Below are 24,526 nucleotides of genomic sequence, written 5' to 3'. Positions count from 1 at the left end.
TTTGGGGATTATCTGGCTTCATGTTGTCATTCAAAGGCAATGTCATTCAAAGGCAATTAAACAGACATAGCTTTGAATATGGGCTCTCTGGTTTACTAGCTCTGTGGCCATGAGGAAGTCATTACACTCTGCGCCTCCATTTTCTTGGAGACAAGGAAGTAGGATCATCTCGAAGGTTTGTCCATCTTTAAAACTTTGTGACCTTAGGAAACAAGTCTCCCCCACAAAATGCCCATCCTCTGGTAATATGTGGGTTTTGGGGTTTTTTTTTAAGATTTTATTTATTTATTTGACAGAGAGAGAGAGTGCAAGCAGGAAGAGAGGCAGGCAGAGAGAGAAGGGGAAGCAGGCTCCCTGCTGAGCAGAGAGCCCAATGTGGGCTCAATCCTAGAACCCTGGGATCATGACCAGAGCCGAAGGTAGAGGCCTTAACCCACTGAGCCACCCAGGCGCCCCCCACCTTTTTTAAGATTTTACTTATTTATTTGAGAGAGAGAGAGAGAGAGCATGAAAGGGGGGAGGGTCAGACTCCCTGCTGAGCAGGGAGCCTAACGTGGGTCTTGACCCTAGGACTCTAGGATCATGACCTGAGCGGAAGGCACTCACTTAATGAACTGAGCCATCCAGGCACACGGTTGTTGTTGTTGTTATTGTTGTTGTTTTAATTCATTTATGATTCTTGGTGCTGGTATCACATTCCTGGGATGGTGGATGAGCAAAGCACCTCGCTACTTCTGTCTTCTGTTGGGCGGCATATACTTTGTAACTGATGTGTTTTGCTATGTCACTGTTTTCTCCTCTTCCCGTGCTTTTGCTTGTTTGTTTTGAGGGGGTGGTTGTGCTGACAATCTTGGAGCCCCTCTGCTCCCCTCTGTCCATCCGTCAGCAGGGCTCTGTTGACTCTCCTTGCACACATTCCATTACCCATTCATATCTCTCACTAAGAGGCTTGCTCAAAGAATGCTGCTGGGCAAATGGCATGATGGTCTTAGTAATTTGAAAACTTCCTGCAGTATGTGTTTTCCATTATTGACAATGGCGTTCCAGAAAAATATATGGCTCTGGCAAGAGTTTGGTCAATTTTTTCCTCTTCTTCAGGTGTCCCCTGTGTACTAATGAAGTCATTGAGAGTGCTTTATATGCGGTGGCTTGTATCTCTGTTGGTTCAGGGGTCCTGACGGGCACCTCTTTGTGGTGATACTGATGTCACAGGAGACAGCGGCACAGCTGTGTGCAGAACACCAGGAAGCCAGTATGCTTCTTCCTCATCATGGGCCTCTTATCTCACATTTTAAAAATGTCTGAATAGCACTTCCCAGATTCAGTTTTTTAACTAGAATTTGGAAATGTGTTTGTCAGTGAACAGTTCTCTGGGCGACTTCCAGCACACAGAAGTCTCTGTATGCTCCAAGTTAGCCTGATGTTTTGCGAGAGGAAAAGCCGGTGGAAATAACCATCGTTTATAGAGTAAATCCAGGTGAGCTGGAGACACCTTTCCAGGAGTCCGGCCTTTCTTCCTCTCTCCTGAAGCCAGGTAGGGAATTGTATGACAAAACCTTAGATAACAAGGAATTCATGTGTGTCATGTTGTAGGAACCAGGCAGCTGAAAATCGGGATTTGGGTACATTTAAATTCCTGTTTTTAAAGAAAGAAGCATCCCGAGTGCCTGGGTGGCTCAGTTGGTTAAGTGACTGCCTTCGGCTCAGGTCGTGATTCTGGAGTCCCGGGATCGAGTCCCGTATCCATCGGGCTCCTTGCTAGACAGGGAGTCTGCTTCTCCTCCTGACCTCTCTCCTTTCATGCTCTCTCTCTCTCAAATAAATAAATAAAATTCTTTAAAAGAGAAAAAAAGAAGAAGAAGCATCCTTCTTTTCCTGGCTGTTTTGTAGGCATTAAGATCAGGGACCAAGAGGAATTGACTTTCTATATCTTTTTTCATTGCAAAACCTCTAACTCTTCCTCAACTCTCCTTTGTCCTGGGCCCTCTTGTCTAATAAATGCCATATTATTCATCTCTCAGGGAACTTCAGACCCACACCAGTGAGAGATGGACAGGAGGAATGAAACTTTTAACAACAATAGAAGTCAGTGAAATAAAACCCACAACAAAGCAGATGCAGATTCTTTCCTCTGTTTCCCTGGGAGTCTGAAGTGATCTCTTGTCTGATGGTTCTGCTCTGTCATCTGTTCTTGAATTCTAGGAAATGTAGGATCTTCACTGTATTGGACAGGTATCAAGGAGAACCATTCTATTGCATGATAAAATGAGTCACAATAAGTCACTGTCATCTCTCTCCATCCTGTAAAGATTCATAATCCCTTGCTCAAACTGTTTTTAGAGAAAAAGCAGATTTCAGCATTTGCATTTTATCCTAGCCTTTACCTCTTCAAAGGAGACCAGCACACATGAAGCAATTAGAAAACTGTACAACGCACCTGGAGTTGGCTAGAAGTCCAACAGAGCAATAGAGAATCAATCAGTAGGGTATTTACTGAGCATCATTTATTAATTTCTCAACTATGCAAGACAGAACAGAAGACGGGGCCCTGCCCTCAGTTTGATTATGGTCCGTTTGAGGAAGTAAGCCACCATACGGAACAGGTCCAATGTCTTACGGGAGATAATGACACGGTCAACCATGCAGCACAGACATTCTAGAAGTTTAGAAGAAAGAAACTTCCCTGAGGGGTAGAATGGTAGGCATTTTTAAGGCTGGAGGTGGAAAAAGAGGGAAACTATGAGGAAGAAGAAGAAAATCAAACAGCAAAAGCACAGAGATGTTCCACAGCATATATGCTTGTGAAAACAGTCCAGCTGAACCAGGTGGAGTGAGAATCAGCGCTAAGAAAGTCAGGTGGGAGAGTACCCAGGAGGCTTTGAAAGCCTGGCAGGGTGGAGGTTCCAGCTGTGGCCTACAGAGAATCAGTAGTGGTTTGCACAAGGGCAGTGATATGTTGAGAGCAACGTTTCATGGGGACTAGCCAGACAGCCACACCTGGGACAGACTGGAGGGGCAGGAATGTGCATGCAGGGAACACCAGCAAAAGCACGGTTATGGCAGACCAAGGGTGGGTTCTCAGGAGCCGAGCTCTGTAGGCTCTAGAGGAAATGGAGATGGGACCAATGGAACAGACATTGCTCAGGGGAATCGGGAACACCTGGTGACTGACTTCATCCAGAGGGAAAGGACACAGGCTATATCAAGAAGGATTTCAGGGAGCCTGGGTGGCCTGGTTAGTTAAGCGTCTGACTCTTGATTTCAGCTCAGGTCATGATCTCAGGGTTGTTCAGGATGGTGAAATCAAAGCTCTGTGTTGGGCTGGGCATGGAGTCTGCTAAAGATTCTCTCTCATGTTCCTTACCCCCCCCTTACCTCCCCCCACTCCCCACAGCTTGTGAGTGTGTGCACGCTCGCTCTCTCTCTCTCTCTCTCTCTCTCTCTAAACAAAAGAGGATTCCAAAGATTTTTGGTTTGGTGGTTTTCAAGAAGGACTTCAACACACCTGATTGGTGGGGGGAGGGGAAGATGAGTTGGCCTTTATTCCCCTTAGGTCTGAGGCAACAGTGGGACAGCTAATGAAAATGTTCAGCAGGCAGCTGGAAATACAGAAACCTGAGCTGTAGCTCTGTATACTTAGGGGACGATGAATCACTCAGATGTGTTAAGGGAGGAATGAGGAAACTCACATCTCAGAAGAGTAGGAGATGAGGTGAGATTCAAGGAGACAGTGGCAAGGAGAGCCAGGGGTGTTTTGGAATAGCCATAGGGAGGATGAAGACCAGGGCAACTGATGAAAAGAAGGTGTACTGGGCCAGATATTCAGAGTTCTGTGACTTCCCGCAGTCACCCTTCGCCTTCTCATGGCCAGACAGAGGCGCTACAGTGGGGGAGTGGCATAGGCTGAAGAGGGTAAGGGGGATCTGGAGAAGATAAATGGGACCCAGGCACCACGTTTTCTCTAGCACATGGAAGTGTGGGAGAGGGAAGAGGGCAAATTATTGTCATTAAAGATTGGGACATATATTGCAAGGCAGGTGGTGGTCCCTTCATGGTGATGGAGGGGACAGGCAAGGAAAAGAGGCCACTCAGGTGTAGCTGTGTCCCAGAGAGGTCTTTGGACTCGGGTGGTTCCCTTATATTGGCTTGCCTCACCTTCCCCCCGGGACACTGCTAAGGAAAGTCCTGCCCTCCACCGTCCAGACTCTAGTCAGTAGAAATTTCCAGGGACAGAAGTCCAGCAGCTAGTGGGGGGCACATTTTGCTTATTGGAACTTTATCCAATCCACTTGAACTGTTGGCTCAAAGCTCCCGATTTTCACTTCAGGGATGGTTTTCTATTGTCTAAATGCCATAAACACTAACAGCAAAATAGCTCCCTAGTGGCACAACCCTCCCCCTCACCACTTCTGCCTGCTTGCCACACCTGCCAGGCCCTGTACCTGCAGCTCTACTTAGAGAGAACAAGGAAGACCCATCAGCCCCAGCATGGGTTGGGGGGGGTATCCTCCAAGCCTGAAGAGAAGACGGGGTGCTAGAGAGGCGAGCAAGATGATAGAGGTCCATTTGGTTACTGGAGAAACCATAGCTGACTGTCTTGCCAGAGAGGAGGAATAAAAGCAGGTCGTCTCCCTCCCTTCCCCATCTGGGTTTGGGCTACAAAGGGACCCATGCAAAGCTAAACATAGGCACGTAAAGCACGCAGAGAGACACAGAGCGCTACACAGAGCAGAGGTGCACAGCCCGTCACAGGACATTTGGGGGACAAGCTTAAACCCATGCAAAGGCACACCTGTACCCGCTCATTCAGACATTCCCCCACGTATCTGCACACAGCTCTGTCCTCTCCAAGAGTTTCCTCCCCACGAAGTACCCTGGTGTGAGCAGAGGCAGGCCCCTCTCTTCCAGGCCTCACCCCTTCCCCTTTGTGTTTTTCCAGGTCGTGACATGGCGAGCACCACTCTGCCTGGTTACCCCCCTCACGTGCCCCCCACTGGCCAGGGAAGCTACCCCACCTCCACCCTGGCAGGAATGGTGCCTGGTAGGTGACAATACTGCAGCTGCCCAGTTTAGGTGGGGGTGACTGAATTGTGGGTGAGCTGCCGCGTGCTCAGTAGTCTGGGGGTGGGGGGATCCAACATCCCTTCCCCCCAAAACCAGTGCTGTTCCGTCCCTTTGTCTCCCTAGAGGCTGCAGTTGGTCCCTCATGAGCAGCCCAGGGAGGGAGTTTGCAGAAGTGGCTCTTGTGTGCTCCCACTGTACATTACGGCCCCTCCACAGGGCCCGCCCACCCGAGCCTGTGCCCGGGGAGCACTGAGCCTCAGCTCCTCTCTCAGCGCCCCAGCCCACCCCCAGCCAGCTGACACTGCTTGGAAGAGCCTGCCCTGGTTTCCATGGAAACTTGGAGCCAAGAACCATTTCCAGGGGCATTGTCAGTCACTCAGACAAAGCCACCCTGGTCCACACCAACCCACAGGGAAAACTAGAGTGTGGAGAATTGACCCCACCCCAGGGTGAGGAGGGAGCTAGTCCCTAAGGAAGAACAGAGAGGACAGGCTATGGCAGGACCCAAAGATACTGGCTTCAGAGAAACAAGCTCGAGCACCACGTCTCCTCAGAGGTACTGGGGCCCTCGTTCCTCCTTAGGAGCTGGGTCTGGACTGTGTGGATCAGAGAGGCAGAAGCCACACTTAGGGTCTGAGGAGCCCAGCTGGAGGTTGTGCTCTTCCCAGCCTCTCACCCCTGATTGAGAGCTGGGCTTGAAGCCACAGAGTTGAAGCTTCTATTAGCAGAAACACCAACAAACTCTTGTCTTAAAGAGGGTGAGACTCGCTGGACCTGCAGCCCACCTCTGCTGGCGGCCCTCCCCTCGTGCACAACCCTTATGGTCGGGGAGGATGGAAGAGGGTGACTGGCCCTCTTCCTGGATGTCCATTCAGGGACAGCCCTGGCTAAACAGAGCTTGGGGGGATGGGCAGTGGCAAAGAGGGTGCTGCACCACAGGGGCTGAAGGGAGTTAGAGGGCCTTGCTAAGGAGAGCTGGGAGGTGTGGGGGAGGGTATCCCTGCCCAGATCTGGAGTGGGGGCAGAAGTGTTGGGGACAAGGAGTGTCTTCTGGGAAGGTCCAAGCAGTGAGCAGGTGGAGGCTGGAGGTCTTAGAGAGGTGGGGGTGAGGGAGGGGGTGTCTGCAAGGAGGTGGGAATGAGGGGAGCCGCAGAGAGCTCATGGTGGCAAGGGGGGAGTCGTTAAACAGAATCTAGTGCTGATGAGGAAATTACACTTGTTTCATTAGCGATGGGGAAGGAGATAGCTCAGTTCCTCTTGGTCACAGTTGAGCTCAGAAGCTCATTATCCTGCTGCACGCATGCTTTCCCTCCTCGTCAATAAACAGGCTTTCCAGTGGCTGCATCCCCCACCCCCACCCCAGCTCCCTCTCGGAGAGGGGCCCCTTCTCCTCTACTTAACCCGCGGTTAGGGATCACTGTAAACAGTCTGGGGTCATCACACAGGAGAAAGGGCGAGGGGGAAACCCGGAGGCCTGGCCTTTCTCCCGCGGAGGGAGGGAAGCCGCTTCCGACGGCTCCCAGCCCACGGGGCCCTCGGCTAACCGCCCGTGGACCGGCGGAGAGTCCACCTGCTTCCCACCGCCTCCTTCTCCTGCTGCGTGGCCAGCGTATCCAATCCCAGGAGGGAAAGGCGGAAGGGGGGTGTTTCCCAGCAGAGCCCCCACCCCTTGCATTGGCACCTTGCTGAGATGCCATTCTTAGGACTTTCTGGGACAAAGTGTCCCGAGGGCCTTCCTTCACCACCTTCCCCAGCTTCCATCCCGTGGGGCTATGGTTCCTAGAACCAGAGTGTCCACGCCCCCCAAAGCAGCGGGGTAGGCGCACAGGGACCAGAACAAACCCTTCCCAGGCGGCCCAGAGTGCCTCCTTGGGGGAGCCCCAAGTCCCCGGGCCCGTGTTGGTGCTTCTGCACCCGCCCCACCACGGGCTCTCCCCACGCGGACCCTGTGGACTGCCCTGCCTCTGTCTGCCCTCACACCTTCTGCGGGGTCGCCCTGCCCGCCGCACCTGCACCTGGGACCCGGGGGAAGGCCGCTGACGGGGCACGTCGGGTCCGCCCCGGCGTTGGGCTTGTCTGATCCCCACTCCCCCACCCTTCCGCAGGGAGCGAGTTCTCCGGCAACCCGTACAGCCACCCCCAGTACACGGCCTACAACGAGGCTTGGAGATTCAGCAACCCCGCCTTACTAAGTGAGTACGCCACCTGGCTGGCGGGCGGCTCAGCGCGTCCGCCCTTGGGCCAGCTCAGCCGGGCGGCCTCCCGACGCGGGTCTGACTCCCCAAGACCCGACCTTTGGGTGCCGGGCGGACGGGCGGGCTCGTTAGTGCCGCACTGAGGTCCCGGGATGCCTTGAGGACGCCCGTGCCTCTCGCCCTTTCCCTCCTTGTCTCTCCCTCCCCCGGGGCTAGAAGGCTCTCCGCCGCCCCCACCCACCCTGGATCCCTCTGGAGGGCCCCCAGTCGGGCGGCGGCGGTCACCGATCGATCGGGTCCCTCTCCCACCGGTGAATGAAGCTCTCCCGGGGGCGACCGGCCCCCTGACCCAGCCGAAGTGTCCCTGCCCCGAGTCCGCCAGACCCCAGCCCCGGGAGGTCTTTGCTTTTCTTTCCTTTTTTGTTCTCCTGTTTGTCCTCTCACCCAGCCCATTCTTCTCCTGTGTTAACTTCCAGGTTCCCCTTATTATTATAGTGCCGCCCCCCGGGGCTCCGCCCCTGCCGCTGCTGCCGCTGCCTATGACCGCCACTAGTTACCGCGGGGACCACATCAAGCTTCAGGCCGACAGCTTCGGCCTCCACATCGTCCCCGTCTGACCGCCCACCCCGGAGGGAGGGAGCACCGACGCCACGCGATGCCTCCCGGCCACCGCCCCAGCCCCACCCCCATCCCAGGAATCCTGCAGCCCTTCACACCACCCCGTCCAAGGCCGGACAGGACGGGTGGAGCCGCGGGCGGGACCCTCAGGCCCGGGCCCACCGCCCCCAACCCCGCCCGCCGCCCTTCCCCGCCTGCCTGGACTGCGCGGCGTCGAGAGGAGGGCGCCCCCCAGCTCGCTCCGGCTAGGCGGACCAGCCACACCGCCCGACCCTGGCCGGGCCCGCCTCTGCGCGCGGGGGACACGTTTCTGTGACACACAATCAGCGCGGACTGCAGCGCGGCCCAGCCCCGGAGCAGCCCGCCTCGGACGCTCCGGCGCCGGGAGGCTTCGCTGGAGGGACTGGGCGAAGAAAATTAAGAACGAAACGATTTTCTGCAGAAGGAGGAAGAGCCCCCTGCCGAACCCTCGGGGAAGAGCCCTTACCCTCGCGCTAGCTGGACTGCCCCTACCTTCCGAGTGTGCCCTGCCCCAGGAGGTGGCATGGAATGGGGGCGTGGGGTCATCAGGTCTTTCCGAAGTTTTGGGACCCAAGGCACGCAGGCCCCAGCAGCGCGCACCCACCGAGCCCTAGGCTTGGCTCTTCCCTACTCCACCTGAACTGCCTGGTTCCCTAGGGTCCAGGCACTCCTACTAGTGACCGGACTCTCAGCCCCACCTTGCCCCACCTCAGCGTCTTTTCCATCAGCCGACCTCCCATTCTCCCCTCCTGCCGGTCCTTTTTCCATCCCACGACCCCCCGCATCTCTCCTCCTCAACTCCTCACCCCTTCGGAGGCTCTCCAGTGCCTGCCGCAGGACCAGTTTCCGTAGGCCTCGGGCACTGGTCTTGCCCGGCGGCTACTGGATGTCCCCTCCCCCGACACAGACTCGCGATCTGCCGGTAGTAGGAGCAGTTCTGAGCTGGCATCTGCGGCGGGGTGGAAGTGGGGGCTGCCCAGTCCAACCCCCCCCCCCCCCACGACCTCCAGCCTCCTCCTCCGGCAGGAACTGAACAGAACCGTGAAAAGTCTACATTTATTTAATATGATGGTCTTTGCAAAAAGGAAAAACGAAACAGAAACTCAACAGGACGCTGCTTTGTAGAAAGACGGTGTGTGTCGTGTGAAGGCGAACCCCTGTGTATATAAACCCGCCCCACCGCCCCGCCCCGCCCGGTAGAGTCCCCGCTGCCCGCCCGCCCTGCCTGTAGATACGCCCCTCTGTCTGTGCTGTGAGAGTCGCCGCTCGCTGGGGGGGGAGGGGGGGACACAGCTACACGCCCACTAAAGCACAGCACGTCCTGGGGGAGGGGGGGCATTTTTTATGTTACAAAAAAAATTACGAAAGAAAAGAAATCTCTATGCAAAACGACGAACATGGTCCTGTGGACTCCTCTCGCCTCTGTTTCGTTGGCTATTTCTCTGTAATTCCGTGTTTTCGCTCTCCTCGTCTCTCCGCATCTCTCCCCTCTCTCCATCTCTCTCTGTCCCGCTTCTCTCCCCCTCTGTCTCTGTCTCTCCGTCTCTGCCCCTCCCTCGGCCTCTCCCCCAGCCCAGCCCCGGCCGCCTGGCCCACGCAGGCCCGCTCTCCGGCGGCAGCTCCAGCCCCCGGGGCTCGCTGCTCCGGCCGGGCACCGTGCGCCCTGGGCCGCCGGCGGCCGGGCCGCCCCGCCCCGTAGTTGCTCTCTCGGTAGCGGCGATGCGCCCTGCATGTCTCCTCACCCGTGGATCGTGACGACTCGAAATAACAGAAACAAAGTCAATAAAAGTGAAAATAAATAAATAAATAAATAAATAAATAAATAAAAATCCTTGAACAAATCCGAAAAGGCTTGGAGTCCTCGCCCAGATCTCTCTCCCCTTCGAGCCTTTTCATTTGAAAAGGAAAACGAGAAGAGACTAGTTTAAGGGAACTGCGGGCGCCGGGCAAGGCTCCCGTGGCCCGAGCGGGGCGGCGAGAGTACTGGGGTTCAAACCCCGAGGCCCGGTTCGTCCCAGTCCCTGTGGAGCTGGCCGGGCAGGGGTCCCAGCCCCAGGACCCAGCCGAACCCTCGAGAGATCCCCCTGACAGCTCTGGTCTCCTGAGCCACTTTCAGCGCGTCGGTTCGTTTTGATTCTTTTCTTTTTCTTTCTTTCCTTTTCTTTTTCTTTTCTTTTTTTTTTTTTTTGTGCACATGAGAAATAAAATAATAATAATAATAATAATAAATAATAATAATAAAAATTTTGTATGTCACTCCCCTCGGCTCCAGGTTTGTCTCTCCCTGTCTCTGGGATAGGCCTCCCCTCACATTGGTCGATCCCAAACAACCCTTCAGGGACCCTCCCAGCGCGACCGACTTTCCACCCTCTCGCCCAGACCCTGTGGGTGGTGGCTGAACGCAGGCGGAGGCCTGCCTGGACTCGTGTGCCCTTGGGTCGCCATCCGAACCGCCTACCCCACCCTTGGGGCAAGGAGTGGAGCTTCCCAAAACTTCAGAGTAACTCTGAGTTCCGCGTCTATACCAGGCCCTGCCTCTCCACCCGCCTCCGGCTCTTGGGACGCGACGTCGGAGCGCTCTCCCCACAGGTGGGGCTTGTCTGCCGCGCGGGTTCCTTCCCCCGCTCGGCGCGCAGCCGCAATTTCACCCCCGCGTCCGCGCGGAGCGGGCGGAGACCGCAGACGCCCGTGGCGCCGCGAGTTTCCTCGCTGGGCGTTCACTTCCAGGGCCCGACCGTGCCCGGCCCTGCGGAGACCCAGGGACACCCTGCCGCTCGCAGGACCTCGCGCGCCCTTGGGTTCCTCCCGGAAATGGGGAGAGGGCGCACAGTTGCTTATGCCTGTGTGGCGGTAGGTGGCTTCCATTTCTGTTCACGTGGGTCAGTCTGTCCCTGGGGCGGGGAAGTCTGTTGGTGGGGTGGGTTGGAAACCGGTTTTGTTTTTTCAGACACTCTTACTGTTCTTGTCGCTCAGTGTCCAGGGAACAATCTGTATGTCTGTCCCTGTGTCTGTTCCTGCGTTGGGGAGGGAAGGAGTGATTGTCCAAGACTGTCCGGGCTGCATCTGAGATACTTGGAAGGGGTCCCCCTCTCTATCTCTTCAGCAACCTCCCCAGCCAGTGTCCATCTGGTCTCTGCTCTTAGAGACTTACTTTCTCTGCCCTTGGGAAACCTGTCACTTAGCCCCCATGTCTGCCCCTTCCCACCTGAAAGGCTGTTGAAACTCTGGGCTGCCAAGAATGGCAAACAAGGCCTGGAGGCTGACTAAGGAGTGACCTTCTCCCTTGGCCAGTGTCTCCCAGACACCTCCTTCCCACCAGGAACCCAAAGGCCTTTCTTTCCCCAAGCCCATTTGCTCAGCTTCACCCACATCATGGGACTTCAGGAGAATCGGAAGGTCCCCCTAACAAATCAGCAACCCCTAATCGAGTCGATTCCCTCTCTTCTCCCTCTAGGAGAAGGTCTCCTGCCTAGTCCCCATCTCATCAAATGACGGTCCCATTGTCTACCCTGCCCTGTGCTGCTCATTTGATCACGAGTCTCCTAAAAGAGTGGTCTTCAAACTTCTTTGATCATCCACATTATCAATAGAAAGAATTCTGAATGTGCACTCCCCGTATAGGTATATTTACTTATTTGCCAATTCCATAGATATACTCCTGGACTAACATTATGAATTTTAGGACATAAAATTTAAAAAGGACACAATTGGAATACATAGAAATAGAAGTTGTAATGGTCTCATCTCATGCCTAAATGGATTATTTTGCACTCCCTGGAAAATGTACACCCCACTTCAGAGATCCTGCTTAGAATCCATCAAAACCCAACATGGCCAAACTCCTGTCTATTGCCTGATACCCAGTAGGTCCCCACTGCCTGGCTTTGCCTCCAGGTCCCCCAGACTGGGAACCCTGCCCTGCCCAACCCATTAAATTGGAAGCCACGCCCTTCCCTGGGCCCCACCAAAACTCCCTACCTTCTGTTCTATTTCTGGTCACTTTCAGACCAGCTAGGACAGCAAGGATTCCACTGTCTGCAGTGACCACCTTCGCCCAGAAGCTTTCATGTTGTGCTGTGTCCCTCCGGAGGCACTGATTTCTGCTTGGAAATCTGAGGCCCCCCAGAATTTTCCGTACTCTTTGACCAGTTTCCTGTTCTAATTGCATTCCCATTTACCTACCCCAGACACAAATAGGGCCCACTTCAGCATTCCCCAGAACTCAGCTAATTCTGGCTCTGCAGGCCCTGTCCCCGTCCCACCCCACAGAGATCCCAGCTGAGGTACACCAAGTATGACAATTAGAAACAGATGAAGAAAGGTGTCCTGGGTTGAAGGAACAGCAGGAGCCAAGACATGGAGGCAAGGAAATATACCAGATAAAATGTGGCTGGGGAGAGTCAGGGGGTGGGGGTAGAGAGAGATGGCAGGAGGTGAAGCGTCAAAGTAGTTGAGAGCCAGGACACTGTACTGGAAATGTCAAAATCATATCCTTCAATTCCACGGCTCCTTTAGGGTAGCTGCCCCACTCCCAGCCCCTCCTGCCCTTGTAGACACCGTATCTCTCTACTCTGCTACTACGGTTGGACTCCAGTGCAAATCCAAGCCAAGCCAGTCAGGACAGAACACAGGATGCAGGAGAGAATGAGGACATTCCCTGAGGGAGCAAAGCCCAGTGGAGGCCCCGAGGGGATTCCCCAGCTTTTGTCACCTCCGTAAAGGACAGCTGAAGTCTACCGCTCACTCCAGATCTGCACTCACGCCTTTTTCTTTCCCATCTCACATCTGAGCCCCCAGCACGAGACATCTCCACCATTAAAAGAGGCACGGAACTGGACCACTTCTGACTACCCACCCTGTACTGTCCTAGACCAAGCCATTGTGATCCTTTAGCTGGGTTTGCAAAAGGACATTCTAATTGGTCTTTCTAATTCCATCTTTGCCCCCATCCACCCCAGCCCATTCTTACGCCAGCAGCCAGAGTGATGCTCCAGCATGTAGAACAGATCATGTCCCCCTTGCACATGTTTTGGCTGTCTCCCCCTCACCCCTGCCCCACCCTCACTGCTACTCCCTCTTGACCTCACCTCCAGACCTCCCCCTGACCTCCTCCAGCTCACCTCTGCACAGTGCTTCTGTTACTCCAAGCATGAGCCTTCCTCCCTCCACCCCGATGGCTCCCCACTTCCTTAAGGGCTCTGCTCTGATGCTCCCTGACCAACAGGGCCTTCCCTGACCAACTTAAATGAACTAGCACACACAAGCCATCACTCTATTCCCCTCCCCTGCTTCTCCGTCCGCTCTACTATGCCTGACAGGCTGAGAGTTATGGATTTCTGTCTTGTCCTCTCCCATCAGAATGGGAGCTCCATGAGGACAGATTTTTGTCTGATCTGTTTGCTGCTCTGTCACCAGTGGCTGGACAGTGTTTGGCACATAGACGTTCAACAAACAGCGATGGATGAATTAAGGAATGGAGTGAGGGGAACAGGCAATCAGGAGTAAGCAGGAGGCTGAGGCAGGAAAGAGGAACACAGGAGAGAGTGAGAGATGCTCGGAACCTTCAGTCACGTGGAGGAAGAGAATAACCAGCAGAGAGCAGCTGAGTGGCTAAGGGAGGAGGTGGGAGAGGGCAGGTGCTGCTCCTACTTCTCTAGAAGCCCAGTGGTTTGATGTGATCACTGAACTCCTTAAACAACTCCCTCCATTACCTAGGGTGACTTTTCCTTACCACCTGAGGCTCCCACCATTGTCCTCATGGGGGCGTCAAGGGGGCACCCCTTCATCCATTGGGAAACCGTCCCTCCAGCCTCCTTTGTAGCCCTTGTGGGGCTGTCAGTCCGAATGTCCCTCAGCTCCTGACCACAGAGATGGGCCTGAGACCCACATCTGCCTTACAGGGATCTCACATCAGTCCTGAGCACACAGTCCTCAGGTTAGGAGCAAAGGCCTCTCAGAAGGCTCATTATCGGGAACTGGAAGAGAGGCTTTCTCTTCTCTTGGACTGCCAGCTGAAATGACTAAGGGCTTTGGACCTCTAAGGATGGTCCCCTACCACATGGAGAGTGCAGACCCACTTAGAGTCAGGCAAGAACACACAGAGCTGAGAGAGGTAGAGAGGAAAAAAGCTCTGGTGGTATTCTCCAAGCCTCTGAAGCCAGCTAGGCCTGAAACAAGACCGCTTTGGGGCTTCCAGAGTCATAAGCCAGTACATTCTCTTTCTTTTCACCTAAGCGGAAGTGCCTAATATCTGTTGGTTGTAGTCTAAGAGGGTTGACTTAAGTGGTTCTGGAGTGCACGAATGCCCTGGGAAGTACTTTGGATTTTGTTTTTTTCTGTAGGCCATGAGAGCCACAGAAAGTGTTTGAGCAAGAGAGTGGTTTAATAGGCCTGCATTTTTGGAAGGGCTCTCTGGCCATGATGTGAGCGATGGGATACGAGAAGAGGTAGTGGGTACAGATAAACTCATACGAACTGACTTTGGTAGCCCAGGCAAGAGATGGTGGTGGTCCATCTACACCCAGGATTCACTCAGGAAGGATACTGGCATGGAAACGATAATGTTATATTTTTAAATAAAAATGAAAAGAAAAGTACCAAACAGTAAATAGATTGTATAAGAAAGAGGAAAAATTAAATAATTTGCATCTATAAACATAAACATTGGAAAGATAAACAGCAATCTTATAAAAATGGTTGTCTCTGGGTGGGGAGTAGTGTGGATACAGACCCAGTAGGAGAAAGATGTCTGTGAATATGTACTCTTTGAATATAATTTTAACTTTATTGAAAAATGAAATTTAAATAAAAAATGTAAAAAGACTTGGGGCGCCTGGGTGGCTCAGCGGATTAAAGCCTCTGCCTTCAGCTCAGGTCATGATCCCAGGGTCCTGGAATCGAGCCCCACATCAGGCTCTCTGTTCAGCGGGGAGCATGCTTCCCTCACCCCCGCCTGCCTCTCTGCCTACTTGTGATCCCTGTCTGTCAAATAAATAAATAAAATCTTTTTTAAAAATGTAAAAAGAGGAATGCCTGAGTGGCTCAGTTGGTTAAGCGGCTGCCTTCGGCTCAGGTCGTGATCCCAGCGTCCTGGGATCAAGTCCCACGTCGGGCTCCTTGCTCAGCAGGGAGCCTACTTCTCCCTCTGCCTCTGCCTGTGCTCACTCTCTCTGACAAATAAATAAAATCTTTTAAGAAAAATGTAAAAAGACAATCAAGCTCTTGACACATATAATCATAATTGTTTAGTGAATAAACCAAATTTTGCTTTTTTCTGTACAACTGAGGAGAAGACCATTGGATTTGGGGAATAGGGGTACATGGTGACCAGAAGGCGTGTGCTTTCTAAAGGGGGAGGGAGGACTAAGGGGTGGCAAGGAGAGGTAGTTAAGACCTGAGGAAGCAGGAGGCAGAGGGTAAACTTGTTGGAAAGGTTTGGAGGGGGAGGGGCTTTAAGTGATTCGTCTGGCAGATCAAGGGAAGGTTTTCAGGCCAGGAGCTGTGGACAAGCCTGCTGGCTAAGGCATATGGTGGAAGGCAGGGGTAGGCAGTGAAGATGTTTGGAGGTGGATGTGAGAGGCTTATGAAAGGAGGTCTGAAAGAATGGGGCCAAGGTGTAGGGGTGAGGGGCGGGGAGGACCCAGAGAATTCTACTGGGGAAAGGAAGGTCATAGGGGAGGGGAGCTGCTGGGGTTGCTCAGGGGGTTTGTAGAAGACCCAGCTGCTGTGTGCACAGAGTGTGGGGAGCAGGGCTGGGCCCAGCCTTGAGGAGAGTAGAGTTCTGGAAGAACCTCCCGGGGACTCAGAAGGAAGTCTAAGAGCAGGAATGTGTTGCCAGCAGCAGGGAGAACGCACTTGGGTGGTAGATCTCTGGCTCCCCTTGCCCAGGCTGGTTCCAGCTTTCAGGACACAGCAGCCAGAGTCCCAGGACTACATTGCTCCTCCCTTGCTGACCTGATCCCCATCCCCCTCCTCCACAGGCCCCCACCTAACAGAATCCCAGCAGCAACTAGGGCCCATTTTCATGGTCTGATCTTGGTACCCGTCCCTCCGCTAGTGGCCAGGCACGGCCTCAACCACCTTGTAGGAGAGGCCTGTGGAAGAACCATCTGCCCAGCCCCCTCCCCCCACTCCTCCAACCCCCACCTCAAGGAATTCCCAGCCCCCATATACAACCTAGGGACAGGACAACAAACGTGGTACACAGAGGCATCTCTAAGCCAAGAACAGAAGGGACCTGAAAGTTGGCTGGGTGGCCTCCCACAAGGTCCCTTCCTCTCTCTGTGCCTCAGTTCCTCCATGTGTAAAAACCAGATGGCCTCTGGGATTCCTTCCCCTTGGACATCCTAGGCTTCTAGAGGTGTATACTGTAGGTGCTCAGGCAATCTCTATGACCAGTGGAATCTAAGAAAGCTCTGTGGAAGTAGAGGGGGTACATTCAGATGGTGAAGGGGATGGAGAGTACTTTTAAACTCTAGGAGGAGGTGTGGATTCATTTATATGTTGCCATCTCTCCCATCTGGGAGTTAGTACTGCCTTTTCCCCCTCTTTTCCCAGTGTCTGCCCAGAGGTCTCTAGGGACAGGGGCTGCAAGCACTGAGACAGGAGAGTGGTGGGGCCCATTGAGGGTGCAACGTAGGGGACTAAGAGAGGAAGACAAAGGAGGCAGTCATTTGGGGCCAACCACATTCCCTACCTCCCCCCACACCCCCACCTGCCCAAAGCATCCCAGTACCCTAATTAGCTGGTCCCTTAGGCCCCTGTTAGCCAGGCCGGCTGAGCGCCCAACTCCCAGGGGACCAGCCCCTTACCCCCTAGACTAATCAGTCCTTTGCTCCCTGTGTGCATGAGTGTGTGTGTGTGTGTGCGTGTGCACACAGAGAGACACACATACCTTGATTCTCTCCCAGAGTCTCGGGCCCCATTCCAGCCTTCTGAAGGTTAATTTAAGGCAGTACAAAATTCTCCCAATGAAGACACCTCAATTGGAGATGACTGAAGAGTTGGGGAGAAGCCAGGCAAAGTTTGAGGGGTCCTTTTCAATTGGGGTTTTGCTCTCAAACTTGTAGGGCCAAGAATGTGTATCAAAGGATGAAGCCATGAGTGGGGGTGCTCTGTGGCACCCCAAGCCCGTGGGCTGGCACCTCTCAGGCCCCTGGCTATGGTCAATATTCACCCCAACCCAGACCCCCTCCTCCCCTGCATCTCCCATTCGTCTACCCACCCCCTTACACCCCGACACCCGCACTGTCAGCCCAAACACATGATAAATTGCCCTGTCAACAGAATTCATTCAGGGACCAATTAATTCCACAGAAATGAACCAGGAGCCATCAGTTGCTGAAAAACTCAGAGTGCAGGGAGCGGAGGGAGGGGGTGCAGGTGGGGGGTGGGCGGCAGAGGAGGGGACGGGGAGGCTGGGGAAGTTAGTCTGACAGAAATTGGTCATTTAATGCTTAAGTGCACGCTAGACAGCCCTGTCATCGCCCGCGGCCCCCGCGCGGGATTAATTATCAGAGGAGGAGAGGGCAGCCCAGCCCAGCCCAGCCATCTGTCACCAACCAAGGCTAGAGTCACCCAGGACTTGGGCCACCCGGAGTCCACTTCCAAGTCTTCAAGCCTCCTGCTTCCTCAGCTTACATGTCCTCCCAGATTCCAGTCCTAGGACCAGCCTCATATCTTAGACCCTCCACTGCATTTAGTCAGGCCTTGCCATCGGCTAACCCAACCAGGAAGGCTTCTTTGACCCCTTGGCAGGGTTAGGTCCCATAACTCCCTGTCCTCCCCGATCATTACCCTCAACCATCTTGGGTGACTCTTTCTGTGGAGGTCAGGATATGATTGTCCCACCCATGGATCCTAGTGGGACGGAATGACACTATTGTCCACATACCATCTCTAACCAGAATCATACTAGTCGTTCTTGACCCCTTCCTCTCCCTCACCCCTCTCATCCAATCCATCCCAATCATCCAATCTTTGGGAATCCCAATCCCAATCTCTGTGCAGCCTCCTATACACGTATGAAATCTGAGCCAGCTGTTTCTAGCTCCTACCACCCAAGGCTGAGCCATCAGCAGCTCCACCTGTTCTCCTGATTTAAAGCTCTTGCTAGTAGCTAACATCATCTTTAAAAATATAAGTAACATCCTCTTGTGCCCCTCCATGTGTGCACTCATAACAATACACACACATGCCTTCCAATTTAATACTCTTTGGTGGATGACCACGGACCTATAGGGTGTCAAGTTCAAACTCTTAACTTGACTCACAAGGCACAAAGCCCCAGCCCCTTACCTCCAGCCTGCATCCCCTTCTTTCTCTGCTCCAGAGCCTCTGACTTCGCTTTCCAGATTTGTAAACTCTGTTTTTCTCCCAGTCTGCAAACGCCTCCCCCGCAATTAACTTTACTAACTCCTATTCATCTTTGAGATCACAGATTCAATGTCACTCCCTCCAGGAAGCCTTCCCTTACCCCTTGATGTGCTTTTACAGCTCCAAGACTTCCTCATTCATCAACTTGTCACTTTACTTGTGCATCTGTCTTTTCACAAAAATGTTAATTTCAAGAGACCAGAGTCCATGTCTTTATCCTTCTATCCTGGCACTTAATGGATACCAGAAAATATTTGTTGAATAAATAAATCAATGAATAAAGGCCTAACTTTGTCTTGGTTCTATCCCTGGCCCAGCTCTGGAGCCAGGCTCCCCAGAGTCAGAAAGCTCTCCAGAGTCCGATCTTTCCTGGAAGCCCAATACAACCTAGGGTGGCTGGGGAGATGAGAAACCCTCAGGGAACACTCAGGAAACTTGTGAGCCCATCAGACTGACCCAAACCAACTATGTTAGTTGGGCTCAGAAGAGGCGGCTGAGATATAGAGGTTAGAATAGTCAAGAGAAGGGCTGGAAGGACTTCCTAGAAGAGCAAAGCCCAGGGTCTGGAAGAAGCATGCTCTGTGCAGAGACATGGGTTGGCTGAAGCATGGGGCTGATCAGAGAAGGAGGGGGTATAAAAGTTGGAAAGAGAACTTTCCAAATATGATTTTGATTTATTTACCAAAGGTTGAACTGACAGAACTTAGACTGGTTGGATAAATGGAATGAGGGCTGGGAGACCAGTTTGTGAAGGACAATGAATGCCAGGCTGAGTTTGGCCTTTCTCCTGCCCTTGTTGGTCGCAAAGTGTTGGGACAGTCATGGGCTGCTTCTAAAGATGGCCAAATGCAAAGTTTTATTTGCAAAGCTAACTCAGGCTGCCCTACAGAGTGGTTAAAGGAAAAAGTTGAGGCTGGGAGGACAGTGCTGTTAGAAGAGAAAGAGAGAGAAAAGTTGACCTGTGGAAAGAAGTTTTATGGTGGAGAAGTCTCCCATGACAGTCAAAGGAGGATGAGATGAGATGAGTGATCTCCATCTCCAAGAAGTCCAAGAAGGCCTGGTGACAGCCTCAGTTAGATGGCATATCTGGACTTCGTTGCCAATTGGATCTGAAGCTGAGAGAGAGAGAGAGCACACGTGCAAAGATCACCGTCTCCAAAGTTTGTGTTCCAAGAGCCTGGATGAGGCCATCAGTGGTGGTAGGAAGAGAGGCTGATGTGGTACTAGAAACAATGAGCTTGACTTTGTATACATGCCTGAGTTTGGCAGCCCTGAGCATGATGTCCAACAGACAGAATGAAAGAGCAGTAGCTCAAGGGTATGAATTGGCCTTGGGATGTAGAATTGGAAGATATACCTTGCCACTTTTGTTCTCCTGTCTTCCAAATTTGCATTTCAGTTTGGATAAGACAGTGTAATTTTGTGACAAAGTAACAGTATAATTCTCAAAGTGATCCTACAATAATATATAATGCAGTAAAGATGTGTCCAGGTACAAGTGATCGTGTAAGGCTGTAATAATGTAATCTAGAAATAAAATAACAATGTGCCAATTTACTAATATCAACCAGGAAATGATGGGTCCGTATATTGGCTAACAGTTTGGGCTCTACTGTGGTAATGAGGTAACCATGTAACCAGCGATACTGTAAATGCTGAAAGACTGTAATAAGCCACACAACCCAGCAATAAAATGACAACCTGACAGTGTAATCACGTTAACTTGGCAATGAGGTACTGATGCAAAGATGCCATGGCTTAATGGCAGAGTAGTGATGAAGTCACACAATGGAAAGAAAGAGAATAGGACCCTTAATCTGAGCCCTGGGGCCCTGAGAATAGAGAGAGCTCTGAGTTTGAATAGAAGCTTGCTCAGGATGCAGCAGAGTTGTGGAAGCAACCTCAGGAGGGATGATACAACCTGAGATAGGAAAGAGCTGAGCCAAGAAGGAAAGTTGGCAAGGCAAAAAAGAGGAAGAAATGCTGATGGCTTTTCAGGGCAGGTTAGGGCTCTATGGAGCTGGCCAGGATGGAGGGGCCTGGGCTGGGGTCAGAAGGAGGCAGCCCCAGATTGCAGAGTAGTATCTGAACATCCCCAAGAGCATTCAGTGCTCTGAGTGCTTGTTTGGCCCAAGAGGTGTCTGTTCCCTCAGAAGCTAAAGAGGACGGTAAATCACATCCAATGTTTGCAAGATTCTTGGAATCACCAAATTGGCAAAAATAGAAAAGAAAATCCAGAGCTAATAATAACACAATTGAAAACAATTCACATTCATCCATTCTTTAGCAAGGGCCAGTCACTGTGCTCAGTCCTTTTCCTGCATTATCCATAATAACTCCATTAAGAAGGTTTTATTGTCTCTACTTTATAGAGAAGGATGATGAGACTGGTTAACATATTTGCTCCAAATCACATGGCAAGTAAGGGGTAGAACTGGAATTCAGACTCAGGCCCATTTCCCTTTAACCACACCATGTCCTTGCCATTGGGTATCTGCTTTAATAAGTGTGTGTCCCTAAGTAAGAAGCAAACCAGGGAGCAAGTTGAGTTGCAACAAAAACATGTAACATATTCCCAGACACTAACTTTATTAAAAGACCAATGTTAAGCTGTATAAAGTTATGTATAATAAGCAACCATTTAATAAAGAAAGGAGGAATATGAATACAAATGCTTTTTTACTTATATTTTATAAAATGAAAAGATAAACCAAAAGACTTTTTAAAATGTTCATCCATTGAAGAATGGAGGAAATAAAAGGACAAAAACAGGATAGAAAAAAAAAATAGAAAAAGAAAAAAAAACAGGATAGAAGATAGACATAACTGATTATAGCTTATCTTATAGATTTGACTTTAGAACCATGTAAATATTTTACATAATAATACAACAAAATTAGGTAAATAAGTAATCCCCCCAAAAGAAAAACCAAAAGCAAAATGAAACAAATGAATCTAACTATCCATGGAGTTGGTATCATAACCACATGGAAACTATTTCAAGTATTTTAAAACCTAGTAATTGACTGTACATACATTCCCTAGCGGGACATATACTAATAAAACAAATAAATAGTGATATCAGTATTCATGGAGGTTTTCAGTGTGAGAGGAACAAACAAAACCAGATGGAAGATCAATGAAGATAAGTAAAATCCCATAGCCCTGGATTTAATTGGCTATACTACTAATAACTCTTTTTTTTTTTTTTTTTAAGATTTCATTTATTTATTTGACAGACAGAGATCACAAGTAGGCAGAGAGGCGGGCACAGAGAGAGGAGGAAGTAGACTCCCTGCTGAACAGAGAGCCCAAAGTAGGGCCTCGATCCCAGGACCCTGGGATCATGACCTGAGCTGAAGGCAGAGGCTTTAACCCACTGAGCCACCCAGGAGCCCCTACTAATAACTCTTGATGCATTTTACCTTTTAAAAAAAATTTTTCCTGGATCTGTCCATGGAAAAAGGACAAGAAAATGACCAACTCGATACCAATAAGCACCTCTAGTCCCCAGATTGTGGTCTTTAAATACCACTTTGCACTGAGAGGAGCCAGGGCTCGTGGGGGAAATTGAAGATTCCAAGTCTAAAATAAGAAATATAAAAAATGATTCTGGAACTCTTGTTATCTCAGAAGACAGAAAAGCTATTAAAGACTACTAGGGTCATGTTAAAAGGACTTAGCTGCCCATGAAAGCCTCCCACTGGCCAATGACTAGATAAATGAATATCAATGAGAATAATAACTGCAATTAATTCAAACTCATCAAACATACTTAAATTCATGAGTCCATAATTATACCTAAAAGAAAAGCCTTATTGATCTTCTTTGGAGGGTGCTAGGGAATCAACTAATTACTTGGGAAACCCAAATTATTTGGGATAAAGAAGAAAAAAATCAAGTACTTATACAGTTTTTCTTATATGAAATGTACCTCAGGAAAATGAAATAGTGGGTGAGGGGAAATTTCTTTTTATAGAAGTCCTCTAGCAAATAAATGAAGAAAGAATGGATAGAATTAGAATATCATCATTTTGTAACCCCTAATGGAATAATAGATCTAGACAACGCTCACTGATGGCCGTTAATTTCACAAAAAAGAAGCAACAGAACATTATGTGCCTCTCGATGAAAATACAAAAAAAAAAAAAAACCTATTAAGTAGTATTTCCAAAAAAATCATACCTGAATCTGATCAAGCCACAAGATGTAACTATCATTTTACAGAAAATATTATAAACAGAGGAACCACAGGGATGCAATCTGATTTAGGGGCTTGCCTATATAAATTCCCCTGACTGAGAAACTTTAGTGCAAATAATCTGGCTTCTTCAGTAAGGAAATTGTAAGGGTGGGGGAGGGGGCGCGGAATATAGACTAAAAGAAACTTAAGAGACATATTAACTAATTGCAATGTATTTGAATCTTGCAAGTACTTAAAAAGAAGAGGAGCAGGAAGAAGAGAAGCTATGAAGTAATCAGGGAAATGTAAACATTGCACTAATTATATATATATATATATATATATATCTCAGTATATATACATTATATATACTGTGTGTGTGTATATATATATACATATATATATGTGTGTGTGTGTGTGTGTGTGTGTGTGTGTGTGTGTGTATTACTTCATCCATTCATCAGTCTATGGACATCTGGGCTCTTTCCATAATTCGGTTATTGCTGATAATGCTGCTATAAACATAGGGATGTGTGTGTCCCTTTGAATCAGTGTTTTTGTTATCTGTTGGGTAAATGCCTAATAGTACATTTGCTGGATTGGAGGGTAATTCTATTTTTAGATTTTTGAGGAAACTCCATATTGTTTTCCAGGATGGCTGCACCAATTTTCACTTCCACAAATAGTGGAAGAGAGTTCCCCTTTCTCTGCATTTTCACCAACATCTGTTGTTTCCCTTAATTTTAGCCATTTTGACAGGTGTGAGGTGGCATCTCACTGTAGTTTTGATTTGCATTTCCCTGAGGATGAGTGATATTGAGCATCTTTTCATGTGTTTGTTGGCCATCTCTAGGTCTTCCTTGGAAAAATGTCTGTTCACGTCTTCTGCCCATTTCTTAACTGGATTATTTGTTTTTTGGGTGTTGAGTTTGATAAGTTCTTTATGGAATTTGGATACTACCCCCCCCATCAGATATGTCATTTGCAAATATCTTCTCCCATTCCATAGACTGCCTTTTAGCTTTGTTGACTGTTTCCTTCACTGTGCAGAAGGTTTTTAGCTTGACGAAGTCCCAGTATTTCATTTGTTTGTTTGTTTGTTTCCCTTGCCTCAGGAAGTGTGTCTAGAAAGAAGTTGCTATGCCCAAGGTCAGAGAGGTTGTTGCCTTTGTTTTTCTCTAAGATTTTGATGGTTTCCTGTCTCACATTTAGGTCTTTTATCCATTTTGAATTTATTTTTGTGTGTGGTATTAGAAAGTGGTCCAGTTTCATTCTTTTGCATGTTGTTACCCAGTTTTCCCAAAACCATTTGTTGAAGAGACTATTTTCCATTGGACGTTCTTTTCTGCTTTGTTGAAGATTAGTTGACCATAGAGTTATAGGTCTATTTCTGGGCCTTCTCTTCTGTTCCATTGACCTATATGTCTGTTTTTGTGCCACTACCATACTGTCTTGATGACTACAGCCCTGTGGTATAGCTTGAAGTCAGGCATTGTGGTGCCCCCCCGCTTTGCTTTGCTTTTTTAAAGATTGCTTTGGCTGTTCATTTTCTTCTGGTCCCATACAAATTTTAGGATTGTTTTTCTTGGCTCTGTGAAAAATGCTGGTGGTATTTTGATAGGTATTGCACTAAATATGTAGATCACTTTGGGTAATATAGACATTTTAACAATATCAGTTTTTCCAATCCATGAGCATGGAATTTTTTTTTTTCGTTTCTTGTGTCATCTTTGATTTCTTTCATCATTTTAAAATTGTTTTCAGAGTAAAATCTTTTACTTCTTTGGTTAGGCTGATTCCTAGGTATCTTATGTGTTTTTGGTACAGTTGTAAATGGGATCAATTCCTTGATTTCTCTTTCTGCCATTTCATTATTGGTGTATAGAAATGCAACAGATTTCTCTACATTGATTTATATCTTGTGACTTTCCTGAATTCATGTATCAGTTCTAGTAATTTTTTGGTGGAGTCTTTTGGGTTTTCTCTGGAGAGTATCATGTCATTTGTGAACAGTGCAAGTGTGACTTCTTGCTGATTTGGATACTTTCTATATCTTTTTGTTGCTTGATTG

General features: G+C 50.0%; 1 protein-coding gene across 5 annotated transcripts in view; it reads left to right on the top strand.

The window, feature by feature from the left end:
* Positions 1-8,122, top strand: part of PAX2 (paired box 2) — a 79,079-nt gene extending 70,957 nt beyond the window's left edge. For 2 of the 5 annotated variants that reach the window (XM_059169176.1, XM_059169178.1), the window contains 3 exons: positions 4,940-5,041; positions 7,170-7,256; positions 7,755-8,122. In XM_059169176.1, coding sequence (XP_059025159.1) covers positions 4,940-5,041; positions 7,170-7,256; positions 7,755-7,876 — 311 coding nt within the window. In that variant the 3' untranslated portion in view covers positions 7,877-8,122. Of the gene's footprint in view, positions 1-4,939; positions 5,042-7,169; positions 7,257-7,735 lie in introns of all 5 variants that reach the window. The other 3 variants (XM_059169177.1, XM_059169179.1, XM_059169180.1) reach the window with 3 other exon arrangements.
* Positions 8,123-24,526: the final 16,404 nt, after the last annotated feature.

This window comes from Mustela lutreola, chromosome 4 (assembly GCF_030435805.1).
Source record: "Mustela lutreola isolate mMusLut2 chromosome 4, mMusLut2.pri, whole genome shotgun sequence".
NCBI classification, from domain to species: Eukaryota; Metazoa; Chordata; class Mammalia; order Carnivora; family Mustelidae; genus Mustela; species Mustela lutreola.
This window is presented reverse-complemented; position numbering and strand designations above follow the sequence as displayed.